The 15,029-nt window shown below is 52.1% G+C and overlaps 5 protein-coding genes across 5 annotated transcripts; 3 read left to right on the top strand and 2 right to left on the bottom strand.

The window, feature by feature from the left end:
- Window positions 1-487: 487 nt before the first annotated feature.
- On the bottom strand, window positions 488-3,141 carry CCT5 (T-complex protein 1 subunit epsilon; the record flags this gene model as incomplete). Its single annotated transcript, XM_049392587.1, has 8 exons — window positions 488-532; window positions 892-980; window positions 1,331-1,511; window positions 1,558-2,718; window positions 2,773-2,866; window positions 2,932-2,980; window positions 3,042-3,059; window positions 3,138-3,141. The coding sequence occupies 8 exons, from the start codon at window positions 3,139-3,141 to the stop codon at window positions 488-490; spliced, it is 1,641 nt and encodes a 546-aa protein (XP_049239682.1).
- A 379-nt stretch (window positions 3,142-3,520) lies between these two features.
- Window positions 3,521-4,500, top strand: J4E84_010027 (uncharacterized protein; the record flags this gene model as incomplete). The annotated part of the gene is made up of 6 exons (XM_049392586.1): window positions 3,521-3,527; window positions 3,593-3,731; window positions 3,784-3,823; window positions 3,874-3,950; window positions 3,998-4,346; window positions 4,402-4,500. The coding sequence occupies 6 exons, from the start codon at window positions 3,521-3,523 to the stop codon at window positions 4,498-4,500; spliced, it is 711 nt and encodes a 236-aa protein (XP_049239681.1).
- A 2,560-nt stretch (window positions 4,501-7,060) lies between these two features.
- Window positions 7,061-7,869, top strand: J4E84_010026 (uncharacterized protein; the record flags this gene model as incomplete). The annotated part of the gene is made up of 2 exons (XM_049392585.1): window positions 7,061-7,128; window positions 7,182-7,869. 2 exons carry the CDS (start codon window positions 7,061-7,063, stop codon window positions 7,867-7,869), a joined length of 756 nt encoding a protein of 251 aa, XP_049239680.1.
- A 427-nt stretch (window positions 7,870-8,296) lies between these two features.
- J4E84_010025 (uncharacterized protein) lies at window positions 8,297-9,872 on the top strand (the record flags this gene model as incomplete). Its single annotated transcript, XM_049392584.1, has 2 exons — window positions 8,297-8,757; window positions 8,855-9,872. The coding sequence occupies 2 exons, from the start codon at window positions 8,297-8,299 to the stop codon at window positions 9,870-9,872; spliced, it is 1,479 nt and encodes a 492-aa protein (XP_049239679.1).
- Window positions 9,873-9,902: 30 nt separating this feature from the next.
- On the bottom strand, window positions 9,903-11,433 carry J4E84_010024 (uncharacterized protein; the record flags this gene model as incomplete). The annotated part of the gene is made up of 5 exons (XM_049392583.1): window positions 9,903-10,219; window positions 10,278-10,735; window positions 10,802-10,925; window positions 11,040-11,169; window positions 11,266-11,433. The coding sequence occupies 5 exons, from the start codon at window positions 11,431-11,433 to the stop codon at window positions 9,903-9,905; spliced, it is 1,197 nt and encodes a 398-aa protein (XP_049239678.1).
- Between the last annotated feature and the right edge of the window lie 3,596 nt (window positions 11,434-15,029).

Raw genomic sequence — 15,029 nt, 5'->3', positions numbered from 1 at the left:
TCCCGATCTAATCAACACGCGATCGAGTATGCCATGCTATGCACATATGCGCATGCGTTCGCATCACGTAAAAAGGATTCGATTCGATTCGCTTACGGGGGACCGGACGTGAGTGTCAAGAACGACGATCGTAGGATCAAAGGATTGGGCCTCATGCCGCGGAGGGACACTGATGCAAACATGATACGCAAAGCTAGGCGACTCGAAACCCCAGATACGTAAAGACAACAGTATCAGAGTGCGGCGTCAACATTAAATGGTTAGTAAGAGCCCACATTGTATAGCACCAAGATGCTTGTATTGATTTTACTTTGAATAGTCTATGGGTATTAACGCCTTAGACATACGTAGCTTCTAGATGCTGCCATCCAACATGCCCTTGCGCCTTCGCTCGACGCGCCCACGACCAGGGCACAGGCACAGTCACAAACACAAGTGCACAGATCAATCGGTGTGATAGGTACGGCGTGGGTGACATGATCAGCGTCTAGAAGTCCTGGTCGTCGTTTCCAGCAATGATGACGTTGTTGACCTGTGCGTTGGTGTCAGTAGTTGTTTGCAACAAGGCCAGTGATCCAGCGGTGAGGATAAACGGTAACACAAAGCGAAAAAAAGGGAAGGGTGGTGTTTGTTCGCGTGTAACGAGAAACAATGCAACCTGCATAAAGCGCACCCCCCGTGCGACGCCTTTATCTTCGGCTTCCCCGCTTCCCCGGCCTTGCAAATCGATCCAGAAGACGGACGCAAGGGAGGGAAAGTGAGCAAAGCGAGGTTGCACAGACGGGAGGGAAGCGGAAGGGATAGCGGGAAAGGGAGTCACACCAAGGGGTGTGCGGTGCGACAAACGACAATTCGTTACGGAACAAGGGCGGGAAAAGTTACGATACGTACCTTGAGTACCATACGGCACAGCTGTGTAGCGAGCAACAGTTGTTGCCGCTTCGAGATCAAGGGATCGATCACGAAGTGCTCCTTCATATCTGTGATAACGCCACGTTAGCACAATCTTCGGTAATTCAGCCACCAATGAGGCCCATGACGTTGTGCATAACAATGACAGCAAAGCAAAGGTCTCAGATGACTCCTGCTCATCTCCACTTGTAGTTGCGTTCATGCCAGCGCAGCAAGTGGCGTGGCGTGGGGTAATGCACCGTACCCCACGGGGGCGTTGGATGCGGGAACTGAATGCGGGAACTTGGATGCATCACGGGTCTCGGGTCTCCCGGAGATAGTCCGTACTGCAGCTATGCTTGATAGCGGTGAGGCAGTCGGGAATCATAGAGACAGCCGTGGGGAGATGGTTGGATAACAAAGAGCGAAGTGCACTTACCGTTGCTTCCCGTCTGCATGCAGTCAACACCTAACCTGGAGTTTCCCTCCTTGGCTTGTCGGGACTTGATGTTGGCGAGGGTTTCGATGGGGCTAAGACCGGAGTTCTCAGCCAGCGCCATGGGGACGGCGTCAAGGGCATCGGCGAAGGCGCGCATCGCGTATTGCTCAAGGCCAGGGCTCTGCGAAGTGTTAGTTGTTGTTATCGCGGAGCTTCGTCGCGCTTACCTTGACTGCGGCATCCTCAACTGCGAGCGAGCATGCTACTTCCGCGGCTCCTCCACCGTATACAATACGGTTGTCGCGCACCAGGTTTCGGACGACACAGAGGGCATCGTGTAGTGACCGCTTGGCCTCGTCGATGATCATCTTGTTGCTACCGCGAACGAAGACGGTGACAGCCCTTGTGTTGGCACACTCCTCGATTACCAGCATCTTGTCGCGGGTGGTTCCGAAAGTCAGTTCCCGGACAATACCAGCCTTTCCGAGCTTCTCTGCGCTGAGGTCCTCGAAACGGGGTACGATGCGTCCGTTGGTTGCGATGGCGATCAGCTCGATTTCTGGGCCTCCTACCCACCGTACAGCGGGGAGCTTGTTTGTGAGGAGAAGATGGTTGGCCTCGTCGTCGAAACCCCACTGACATATTACTACGTTGGCGCCGGTGTTCTTGATCTGCTCAATCATCTCGGTGAACTTGTTTGACTCGTAGTTTTGTAGCTTCTTGAACTCCTCTACGGTGGTAATGTCCAACTTGTGCTTGGTCTTGGGCTTCGGTGGCTCGAATGCGCATGTGAGGATGGCGAGTTTGGCGTCCTTGACCTCGGACGGCATCTGGGGATGCGAAAAGTCCTTGTCTATTATGACACCCTTGACAAGTAATGTGTCTTCGAGCGATCCACCGACCTTGCCGTCAACCTTGATGAGCTCGAAATCGACGTCTTTCCGCTCGAGATCTGCGACCGAAAGCACAGCATCTACGGCGATTTTGGCGAACTGGTCGTGCGCCTTGGAAACGATCTTGCTGCCCAAACTTGTCTTTGCGACCTTGAATAGCTCTTCGGTGTTGTCCTTGGAGAAGTGGATCTCGTCGCTGACCTCGTCGAGCTTGGCCACGGCAACCTCGCAAGCCTGGTCGTACCCGTCTGCTATCCTGATGGGGTGGATGCCCTTGTCGATAAGGTCTGCTGCCTGCTCGAGAAGCGCGCCCGCCAAGACTACGACACCAGTTGTTCCGTCACCAATCTCGTCGTCTTGTGATTTGGATAGTTCGACTAGTAGCTTCGCGACGTGGTTGGAGATTTCCATCTGGGAGAGAATGGTGGCGCCGTCGTTTGTGACTGTGATGTCTCCGTCGGGTGAAATCAGGATCTTGTCCAGTCCTCGGGGTCCCTAAATAGTATGAGTTCATGTCCTTGTTCCTCCGTCTCGGGCGGTGCTGCGTACCAGAGAGCTCTTGACGATGTTCGCGACGGTCTTGGCCGCGAGGATGTGGGACTTGACCGCATCGTTGCCGTGTTGCCTCTGCTTCTTGCCTTGACTGCCCCAGACATTAGCTGCTGTCTCTTATAGAGCCTTAAGCTTTCTCCATATCATTCCACGTACTCTCTGACAATGATGAATGGCCTGCCCGATTCATCCTTCATCACCTGCGCTATACCCCACTATGTCAGTCGTTGATTCGCGGGCGATTTGTAGTAGATTCGGACGCATACCGTTGGAAAGGTCGACCTCTGTAGTTTAATAATGTTAGCATATGTATCTCACTACTGAGGGTTTGGGAGTTCGGAGCTGTTGCTGCCCGCACTTACGCATCTTTGCGGTGAGAAAATGCCCGCTGAAGTAACAAATGCACGACTCCGAAGAAGTATCAGACTACAGACACACACTAGGAGGGAATCCCGGGTATGTTTGGTAGTGAGGGGTGGTGGGGTATAGCCAAACAGCTGCCATGTCGGTCTTGAAATTTCCCCAGAAGGGCTTGGCATCAGGGTGCACGGCCGCGAGTCGCGAACGCGCCGTCCGCCAGCTCCAACTCTCCGAGCTGCCCTGACGCTTGCTGCCCCGAGCCGCCACCACACCCATCCCCAGCGCATCGCGGCCTTCCAATCGCGCTTATCCGAATCGCCTCAAGCTCCACGAAGCTATATATCCCGTCATATCCATTCTCCATTTCTAGCGACCGCGTTTCGACATGCCTCGTGAGTCGCGCCCGCCCGCCCAAACAATCACCATACGCGTAATATCCAGCTGCTAACTTGCGCAGCTGCTCTTAGCGATCACGGGTCCTCGGACGCCGAAGACGTCCCCGCGCAGCCAAGAAAGGGAAAGGGAAAGCAGCCGGTGCAGGAGGATCCCATAGACGACGAAGAGGACGAGGATGACAGTGAGGTGGGAGAGGACGAGTACGCGCATATCCATATGTACATGGATCACATCGTGCTGACAATGCGACAGATACGTCGTTGAGGCGATTCACGGCCACAGATTCACAAAGGTGCGCGCAAACACCACCTCTTTCCCACGCGCAAACACTGACAACACCAGGGCGTCCTCCAATTCGACGTGAAATGGGAAGGCTACGACGACCCCAAGGACCGGACATGGGAGGCAGAGGAGAACATGTACGTTGCGACATCCCTCTGTACTAGGTTGAGACTGACAGTCGCAGGGAGGGAGCCATTGATGTGCTGAACGAGTACTTTAAGAAGATCGGAGGCCGACCAGAACCCAAGGGCCAGAAGCGGAAGGGACGACCATCGACCGCCGGCATCAAATCCGAGTCCGGCACCCCGTCATCCTCCACGAAGCGCGCCAAGGCAGACAAGCCAGAGAAGAAAGTGGCAGAATGGAGCCCACCGCCAGGCTCATGGGAACACGACGTCGACCACATCGACACGGTGGAGCAAACGAAGGACCCCAAGACGGGCCAACTGGAGAAGTTTGCATACTTGGTGTGGACGAATAAGCAAAAGACACAGCATCCTCTCAAGCACGTCTACCAAAAGTGTCCACAAAAGGTGCGTCAAACAAAAAAGCTCTCTGGAAATCATTCACCATACTAACATCTCGCAGATGCTCGAATACTACGAAAGCCACCTAGTCTTCACCGAGAACGTGGACGAGCCTCTAAACGGTGACGACACCAACGACACAGTGATGAACGACGACTAATCCGCTTAAGCCGAGTAGTACCCGAAACCGAAATTGCCGATCAAGATATTCCCTTCCGGTGAAGTTCGGTTCGACTTCGCCCCCGCGATGCCATACGCGAAGATGCTACCCAAAAACTTCTGTTCCCCGACATGGTCACCCATCACACCTCTTCTATCGTTCCTCCAGTCGCCGACCGTATCTCCCATCACACCTCCTCTACCGTTGCTCAAATCGCCGAAAGTGTCCCGGTTGATACCCACGGAGCAGTTTTCATCTTCCAATCCTATGATGCGCTTGGGGGCTGAGGAGGACCCTGATCAGCTGCAAAAGGGTACACATGTGTCTGCTGTGTATGGCGTATAGGCACTGAATGTATTATAAGAACTTCTTTGGATAGGTACGGAAAGGGAATACTGGAGTATCAAGGCTTCGTTCAAGCGGTTCCAGTTTGTGCCGTGTATCTGGTATCGTTCAAAATCTACAACGTTTATACATACGCCTAAGACATGACCTACAACGCCCAGTGAACATGATCGCGTGCCTTGCAAGTCCATGTCAGCACACCATTGTGGTTGGCATGCGCCTGTCTTGGACTACGTTATCTCTCCCAAGTTATGACCAAAGGCCCAAGTCAAATCAAGTCGAAATAGTTCACAGACGAGGCAATCAAGAGAAATGGTTTTAAGTAACTTTGAGTATGTGATTCATTCCATTCCATGCGCAATTGTATATACCAACATAACAATAGGTAACGTAATAACGTTGCGGGTATCCCAATTCGGCCCAGTCCATACCATGCCAATTCAACATGCCTTCTTCAATCTTCAATCGCATTATCTCGTTCTCGTTCTCTTATAAGTTCAAACTCCAAGGCGCAAGTCGCATAGCCATGCGACTGCCTATAACGCCGGTGTAAATGCGAACCACATCGTCCTTATCTCCGGTGATGTGCTGTCTTGTGTTGTACTGTATTCATATCGTCGTAAAAATGTCTCTTTTGTTCCTCTTCTCTCTTGTTGTATCGTTTCTCCGTACTGTGTTGTGTTGTGTTTTGTGGTGTGGTTTGTTGTGATGTGATGTGGTGAGGCGTCTACACATTCTCAGTCATATCCGAAACAGACGACGCAGTGCCGCCGACAGCCATGCGCGTCTGGAGGTAGTAGATGAGGTATGCGATGGCGGCAATCAGGATGAAAAGGATGAGGATGATGAGGAAGATGACGATGTTGCGCTGCATGGTTGCGGTTGTGGGTGGTGGGAACGAGGGGGTCTCGTTGGTGGTTGTGGTAGAAGTAGTTGGAGTGGTGGTGGTGGTGGTGGTGGTGGTGGTGTGTAGTGATGCGATGCAATAGTCTCCTATAGTAAAGTCAGCAAATCGTCCTTCGTAAACGTCGTAGTAATTGTATGCGCACTGTAATCTCAGCGCAAACAATCAATGGTTTTGTATAACGCGGTCGTGGTGGTGTCCAAGCTCGCTATCGTCCAAGCAACACTCAGTAGTCAAGCGATGGTATCCCGGAAGCAATCGAATGACCAAGGATAGCGATAGTAAAATCGTAGTACGAAGGAACTCGAAAAGTACAAGAGTATGGTAAGGGTGTATGTGAGGGGAATGAGTTAATAATATCAGCGAGGAAATCTGCAAGCCAAGTCGTAGTCCATTCTGCAGGTGGCATGCAGGCACTTTTGTACAGACGTGGCGGGGTGCGTGCGCCGCGTGGGTGGTTGGGTCGCGTCCATGGGCCGGAGGGGCTGGCGTGGCTGGGATGCCGGCGTTACTGGCGGTGAGGCTGGGCTTGAAACGTTGGTTGACGGACTTGATTTAATTGAGTACGTGGTGATGCGTTTGTTGAGGGAAGCTTGTTTTTGGGATTTGATTCAGGGTACAGAGATGAGGGTTGTATTGGTGATGGGGGGATGGGAAGGCGCGCGGTCAGGTGTTCTGGGTCTTGGCGCGTTCGGGGCGGGAAGGCGATCTGACGGCTCGGCCTTGCGACGACTTCACCACCATTGTTGTGCATTCCTGATGGGCTCTACCATCATCGCTTCCGATCATGCGCATACCACAAATCACTATCGCCTCAATTCGATTTTGCACCACAGTCGCAGATCCGGCGCTTGAGAAACCTTTCGTGAGCACGGCGAGAGTTTCTCGCATGACAACTCTGGACTCTCGCTGCTTCCAGGGTAGTCTGCTTTCGCTTTTTTCCAGAAAATGTCGGCCGTTGCGTTCAAAAGCTGATGTTCATTTGAATTTGTGTCGCATTCTGGAACATTGCCTGATTACCGAAGACGCAACGAAATGATATCTAGGGTGAGGTTGCCCCATTTGTGAGGTGAGTGCCATCAATCATGCTACGAATGGTGACATTCCAGTACCAAGGTAAGATTGAGCTATCTCACTGTCCAGGAAGCCACCGCTCGACAGGCAGGTGGGAGACAGAAGCCTGCGGGGGCCTATATACTTAAAGGACCTCATTCTTATCCCACTTCTTACACACCACCTTACCTTACCTCTACGATCGAATCGACATCAGAGTCGGACAACAGTATGCCACCCAAGAGAACCCATGCCGAGATGTCGGCTACAGGAAACGAACCGCCTTCGCTTGATACTTGTCCGCAAGGAAAGCATCTGGTCGCTTTGTGAGTGGCTTTTGTCTTCCCCAAAGTTCACTCGACTAAACCGTTTTTGACAGTGCACAACGAACGGATATACTCATCAAGATATGTGTACACCCTACGAACGCCAGCCCCGGTTCCGTTTACGTGCCACGTGAGCTGCTACGTTCTGTCTATCGCCCCGACCATAGCGAAGAATACCGTCGGTCCAAGTCTGGAGAATTGGAATTATTGGTCCCCGGACTGTACTGTTCCGAGGTACTTGGTCTATTCGTACAGTGGCTCTACGTTGGAAAGTACACCGAGCTGGGTGGTCTAGTCATTGCATTTAATGAATCCCCGATTCCGAACCTGACCATGTACAACACCGACAGGAAAGACACAATGGAGTGGGCAGTCAAGGCTGCGATACTGGCTTGGCTCTTGGGCGACATGCTACAAATACCCGGGTTTCAGAACTATGCTATGGAACGCCTCCTTGCCGCTCTTGCACGCAAGTCAAAGCAGCCACAACTCACATTAGCCTTGTGTTTGTTTGTTTGGGGATATACAGACTCTAGCGACGTTCTAGATTGGGTGCTGATGGACTTGGTCATCCGGAACTGGGGTGATGCAGCCGTTGTTGATCTGGCAGACTTGGACTCATGGTTTTCTTTCATAAGCGACCAGCCGTCCGACACCAGGGTCAAATTCATGGAGGGGACGCTCATGTCACTTGAAAAACGTCGTGAGAAGGTCTTGGTGGCGCAGGAGTATCTCGTCTGAGTACCTGAGAGCATGGATGAGACATCAGCTTCGGAAAGATGAGTACGGATAAAAGCATGACATGGTAGTCGCTTGGGATGAGGACTGGAGCAAAAGTACTGGATATCATCCGGAGAAGTCTATGGTACATGGACACTAGATTCATGTCCGGGACCATTTGCGTTACTTGATTTGGGTGCTTCATCACTACAAATTCAGCATCTGCTACCTTCTTCTCCTGAACTTCGCTTCCGAGCCGCCCGTCTTGGCTACTAGTTCCTTTCCAGCCTAGGTCTTCGTCTATGCGCTGTAGTCTTGCGGAGCATCTTTCTCGATAAAGCTATCAATCGCAATTGCCATAGAAAGAGCCGGTAGCCCAGACATGTATTGTAACCCGCTTCCTACATCTCTTTTTGCCTTCCCTCGATGCCCCATCGTTCCATCAGCCATGAACGTCGAACGCTGCATCTCTCTCCACAACGAAATCGTACGGCATGGCTGGGTCGGCTCAGGCCGCTCCGCAGATACACTTGCTTCGCACAGCAAATCCTGGTTCCAAGTATTCGGCGAGGAAGCCGAAGCCGAACGGTCTGCACTCTCACCCGACCTAGTCCAATTCCTTGAGCAAGTCCAGATTTCGCGCGTAGAAGAAGATGGATTCTACCCTGAGTTCTTCTACTGGGTTCAGGGCCAGTCTCATCCTGAGTATATGTTCGAGTTTGAAGATATGTTGTGGGATTACGACTACAAGAATGATAAGGAGGAGGAGGAGGGGAATGGTGAGGAGGAGGAGGAAGGTTATGAGGAGGAAGGTTATGAGGAGGGGGAAGGTGATGAGGAAGAGGAAGGTATCGAGGAAGATCAAGGTGACGAGGAGGAAGAGGATAATGAGGGAAGGCGCTTAGTCCTGTATGCTGCGGCTCATTTCGATACAGGGCATATCTGTGGGTTGATGTGAGAGACTTCATGTTGCTGTTATACTGGAACAACGAGCTCACAAAGACAGATATGACCAGAAGACCAATCTTTGTACTCTCAGTCTCACTATACACGATACCGACGATATCAGTACTCAGGTATGGTACCCATTAGATGCCGTACTTACCTTCTGGCTCTCTCAGATCCGTAACGAGACTATTCAGGCCCTACCAGACAAAGGCGGCAAACTTCGTGAAGAATGGCCTGAAGTATTCGACGAGTATTGGGAACACGCGCCTTGGGTTTTCGCGCCGTACAGTGAGAATATGCTCAAGCACAACCTCGATGTATGGGAGAAGCTCGTTGACGCGATTGAGAGCCGCATGCCTGCAGCCAGTAGATCACAAGCAGCCGACCCACCTGCATATGGCCTGTTGGACGACAACATACGTGACAAAATAGACATCCCTCAGCGATTCGCATACAACTTTCTCTTCCGCGCCCGCCGGCCTCGCTTCAAGATGATAGCTCCCGGTCTCCGCATTATCACATCCGCAGACTTTCCAGAACAACTCTTCCGCTCCTACATGTCCAAAGACAAAGAAGAAGTGCTACCCGTACTACTCTCCAAGTCCGACCTAAACTTCTTCGAAGACCCAACCTGGACTCCGCAAAGTCCAGAAGACGCCATGGTACCGAATTTCTTCGACTACCGCGATATCAAGACTTACCCTTCTGGCTTGTACCTACTGCCTACCAATCACAGAAGTCTGGAAGATGGTATTTCATTCGTTCTGCCGTACGCTATTGGCGGTAAGGGGTATGCGAAGAGAGGCGATGGAACAAATTTCGCGGGTGGAGAGGATTGGCGTGGGAAAGACAGCTTCACAGAGTTATTTCAGCCTGGACGAAGGGCGCTTGAAGAATTTCAGGCGCAGAGTCTGGCGGAGGTGTTGGAGAGTTGGCTGGGTATGGTGGAAAGAGGGGACTGGAAAGTCGATGAGAATGGGGTGGTGGGTGATATGGAGACTTGGAGGGAAGCGGATACGGAGGAGGGATGGAGGAAGTATGTTATATCGAGTAAAGAGCCATCTGGTAACGATTGAGAACTGGTGTAGATAGGGAGAGGCGTCATTCTAAGGCAGAGAGGCTTCAATAACAACGTCCAACGCGTTCTCATGACTCCAAATACCCTCAATCTTGAGTCCCACCGACTCGAGTAGTTCGCGAAACTGCGACTCAGTTCGCTCTTGACCAGAGAGTGATTGCATGACGTTGACATCCATGGCCGTAAATGCCCACGGTGCGTTTCGATTGGGTATGAGAAGCTCTTTGATGAGAAGCTTGGAGTAACCGGGCTTCATAGCGAGGACGATATTGCGCAGGATGTTGCGACATGCGTCGTCGCTACTGAAATCATGGAGAACGTGTTGGAGCATGTATGCTCTCGCGCCTTTGAAGAACCGTTAGTGCCTTATACGTAGGATTGTGATGCCACCGTAGAGACGTACCTTTGATCGGCTGCACCTCATTCCAGTCCCCAACATGTGCTTCAAACCCATCTTGCTCGCTCCTATCAACAATATGCTTCAACTCCTGCAGCACAAGTCGACCTTTGACATCCTCCCCAAGCGCTCTCCTCAACATCCCCAAATCGCCCGCATCGCCACCTCCAATGTCAACAAGTAGCACATCATCGTCAGACACAGGTCCGCCTTCCACCAACCGCTCTCTGAACGGGTAGTACTTGTCTTCCCAAAAGAAAGGTTTGCCGGCGTTGTACATTTGAATCATGCCGCCGAAGCGCTCTCCCATAGCTGCGTCTTCGTCGAAATACGTGTACAGCGACTTATTAGAGAAGCCATGGGCGTGCTGGAATGGGCCGTTGTTGATATCTGATGGGTTGCGGTGGGAGATTGAGTCGAGAAACGAGGGGACGCGCCAGCCTACGTTGTAGAAGTCGTCGAACCTGTTGTGGGTGTGGTATGAGTAGGAAGACCAATGTACGCATGAAAGAGTGGTATTTGGGGCTTACATGAAATGGATCGCATCTTTGAACGACTTTTGCCTCATAGACGCTGAGAGCCGAGTGCTTGCATAGGTATCATGATCGACTTCGCGGATCGTGCCGTTTGCTGCTAGATGGCGTAGGAAGCGTGCTGTACGTTCTTCATTAGTATGCCTTCATAAGATAAAGATTTCCAGTCCCTTCAAATAGTTCCGCATGCCAATCTTGAGGGCATTTGTTAAAGTTTGCGATAGTGCATACATACCAACCAACCTCACATCCGCCCCCGCGCCCTCAGCAATCCGCCCACACGACACGCCCTTCTCACCAACATCACCCAACGCCTCGAAAACTCCCCATTGTAAAGCAAGTCGAATAGCGAGATAATGTCCAGGCTGAGTGCATTCCGTTCGTGGTTAGCGCTAGTCGACCAGATGCAGTAGCTACAACCCCGCATACCCAGAAAGGCCATCACGACTTAGGAGACGTACTTCATTAAACGTCACCCGAAAGACAGCTTCATCTGATCTTTCCAATTCTTTCCTAAGCGCTTCGGCGAGACCGCTAAGTTGGAGGCGCTCGGCGTTGCTTAGTTGAGCGCGGAGGGTTGGGACGGCCGCTAGGAGGGCTCTGAGTTGGGAGAGGGCGTTGGACTCCATGGTATGCGGAAGGTGAGCGTACAGAATCTATTTCGCGAGCGGTTTTGGTTAAGAACTCGATGATGCGGTACCCATGATAGATATGCCGGCAGAAGGAAAGTAGCCAAGAAGGCGTATCGCGCCTGCCGTTCCAGGTCAAGCGTAGGAAGGCAAGAACGGTGGGGTGCTTAAGTTTACTTGTATGCTCCAGGAACATATTCGGGAGGCTAAAGACGTTTGGACGATGTTTATCCTTTATTTTGGGGGATCTGATGATGGGCTTCCAGGTTTAAATTGTCGGTTCCGTCGTCTACACCCCTCCCATTATGTTCGCGACTTTTCCTTTCCGCCTTTCCAGTCGTGCCCTGTCCATCTTCCATTGACCCCAGCAGCATGCCAATCCAAAGATTATTGAGCCTCTGGGAGGAGGAAACCGTCCGTAAAGGGCTCGCATCTGGGAATGACCGAAGAGTCTAGCTAGCAGCATCGTCGGTTATCTGAAAGGACTAAGTTTGTCAGTGAAACTTCCCGTTTTTATGAAAGCTAGTTGTACCTTTCTTGAGTAATGCCAAGCAATAGGTAGAAGTGAGAAGCAGTTGTGTAATGTAGGTTGATGAACGAACAAGTTGTCGTTGTCGAAAAGTGAAAGTGGCGCCGTTTGACACTGTTTGTGATGGAGAAAAGCGAGAAGTGAATATCATACGCGGCGACGTACATATAGTGAACGAGTTGTTGGTAGTTTTCCATGCGTGACGTGGTAGCGACAGAACACAACCGTGGTTGTGAAAAGTTAGACCCACCTCATGTGTGCGGTACCACCTTCACTCAACTCCTCGAGCTCAAAGACATTTGTCGTGGCCATCCACATTCTCATGATACGCAGCATGCCTTAACCATATACATTAACAAAAAAGGGTATATACAACCACTTCGCGTCCTCCAAAGTTTCCGAACCTTCAGAGTAGCTCAAAACTATACAAAAGCCCTCATCTCAATCCCAATTCCCATAAACAAACACCAAAAACGCCATTCTTTTCCTGAATCTACCCATCCATCCCATCTTATCCTCCTCACTGATAAAACCTCCACTTAACCTCCTTACACGCCCACTCCTTCCTAATCCCATTAATCCGCTCAACGTCCCACCCACTCGTCCACTCCTCATCCCCTACCTTCCCACCCAGCCGAATCACCTTGCTGAGATGGCACTCTCCCTCCCCCTTGGCCGTATACCGCCATTGCAAACAATCTTCGACTTCTGAGCAAACGGCCTGGCAGCGCTCGGAGCTATCTGCTGCATCGGGGTGTTTCTCGGCGAGCTTGTCCCAGTTTGGTGGCTCTTTCTTGTCTTCCTTCATTTCCTTGCCTTTCTTGTCGTCCTTCTTGTCGTCTTTCTTGTCGTCTTTCTTGTCTTCGCGCTTGGAGATGCTGTTCGAGGTGGGGAGGGCGCCGGCTTCTTGGAAGACGCGGGAGTCGGGTGGTGGGGCGGTGTCGAGTTTGAGCTTTGCGGGCTCTTTCTTGTCGTCTTGCTGGGTCTTGTCTTCTTCTTTGGGCTTCGCCTCTTCCTTGGCGGTGTCTTGCTCTCCCTTCTCTTTCTCTTTCTTCTCGGCGTCTTGCTCTTCCTTCTCCTTCTCCTTCTTCGCAGCGTCGTCTTTGAGCTTTTGCCGACGTCCTTCTGGCGCAACGATCTTCGTGTCCTGACTCAGGTTATCCCAGCCCACCTTTTGCGTTTCGATGTGCGGTTCTACGGAATCGTGATAGGCGTCGCGGTACAGATATGGCTTCTTCCAGCCGTTCGCAGTAGTCCACTTCTTCTCAATATCCCACTGCCTCGTGAGTTGATCACCGCCAAGGTGATTCCATGACACGGCAGGAGCACACCAGTGTTTCCTGGTGTAGTCAAGTGTACTTGGCTGCTCACTCTGAAGAAGTGGCCAAGAAGCGTAGAATTCCACATGTGCGTCGCCAAGCGCCTTCGCTAGCATCAAGTCGCCGCAGCATTGCTCGCCGTTGTCCGGTTCCCACTTGGTTGTGTAGAGCTCATCGTAAGATTTGGAGTACCGTCGCAGAGCACCCTGAGACATCATGATGCCTGCTCCGCGCTGCGCCACCTGCGTGCCCGCGATGTAGTAGGGCGCTCCGCTGTAGTACGGTATCCGGTAGTCCAGCCTGTTCAGCCATTGTAACAGGTTCGTCCAGCTCAGGCTCGTGTCGGCTTCGATGAAGACGAAGAACTTGGCGCTGGGGTTCATGTGGTACGCCTTGTATACCATGGGCAAGAACTTCCACTTTTCCAGCTCCTCCAGCTTCTTCGTGTCTGGCTTGTGCTCTGCATCAGCATGCATAAGCTGGTATTCCTGGAACTCCTTGTGCTTGAACTTGGTCTCGCCGCTGATCGAATCGAGCGCATCGTGTACTTTGTGCCCTTGGAACTCGCCGGCGTGGTCGCTGAAGATGGCAAAGGTGGGAACGCAGGCTAGCAGATTGCTGAGGTGGCTGTTGAGCTTTTCGATCTCGGCCTTCGATGTCTTGAGGACGACCATGACGTCTTTCGCTCCGTCGGCGTCGCTGCAGAACTTCTCGACTGCGTGTGTAGGGACGGCGGCTTCGGCGGGCTTCGTAGGCGCAACGTCCGGCTTAGCCGCAATCGGAGTCTTCGACGCAGGTATCGCCTCAGTAGCCAGTGTTGTAGGCGCTGCCATTGCGCCTGAGCCTGACATGCTCCCCGACTTATCACCACCCTTCAACTTTTCTTTATCCTCCCATCTTCCGCCATCTTCCTCATACTCCGCGACGCCTGTCTTAGCAGGCACGGACGGTGTTGTCTTTGCCTTTCCACCCTGCGCTCCCTTATCGTCCCATCTGTGATCATCTGTCTCCTTCGGATGATCTCCGTGTGCTATCGGCGTGGATGTCGCGTGCGGAGTCTCGATGACGGGCGGCGGTATTATCGGCTCGGTATGCACATTCTTGTGGTCATAATGGTCGATGACGGGTATCGTCGGCTGGGGCGTCTGTTGCGGCAGGCCAAAAGTCCAGAAGAAAGTCAAGAGCGAAAAGGAGACGATGATGATGGCGAGCCGTGAGGGGGTGATGAGCGGCATCGCGGCGATAGGGCTTCGACCACCAAACTTGGAAGTTGAGGTTTGGTTGTGATTCTTTAGGGCATTGAAATAGACAAAGTCTTTGAGTGAAAATAATCAAGTCATGATGGTTGCAATCGCAAAAGTCGCGAATGCCCCTCTGAGCGATGATCCCGGGAATGATGGATGGATGAGGCGGTGGCTCTCACCCCTTGGCTGTGGCGCTCGGTCTAGCAGGCGCGCCGGAAGACGCGCTATCACGACGCTTGACCTGCCCAACTCCATTTTTCGGTCTGCAATGCTGACGCAGATGCTTGCTTTTGAAAGAACAGCTAGAGACTTGAAATCGTATCTACAGAACTACTGTAATATGCAGGGGCTTCTGACAGCTGTCACCACGTGTCGAGGGCGCGCCCGCTGGCGTAGCTCATTAGATCACGTGATGCACTTCAATATCTTTGCATCAAGGACACTGTACGCATGCAACGCGATTGCAATGTTTCACCGAGCAGCCAAGGTAACTCCTAAAGATCT

Source organism: Alternaria hordeiaustralica (genome assembly GCF_023758085.1).
Source record: "Alternaria hordeiaustralica strain BMP 2776 chromosome Unknown scaffold_35, whole genome shotgun sequence".
Taxonomy (NCBI): Eukaryota; Fungi; Ascomycota; class Dothideomycetes; order Pleosporales; family Pleosporaceae; genus Alternaria; species Alternaria hordeiaustralica.
The sequence above is the reverse complement of the archived record's forward strand: the minus strand, read 5'-3'. Positions and strand labels throughout refer to the sequence as shown.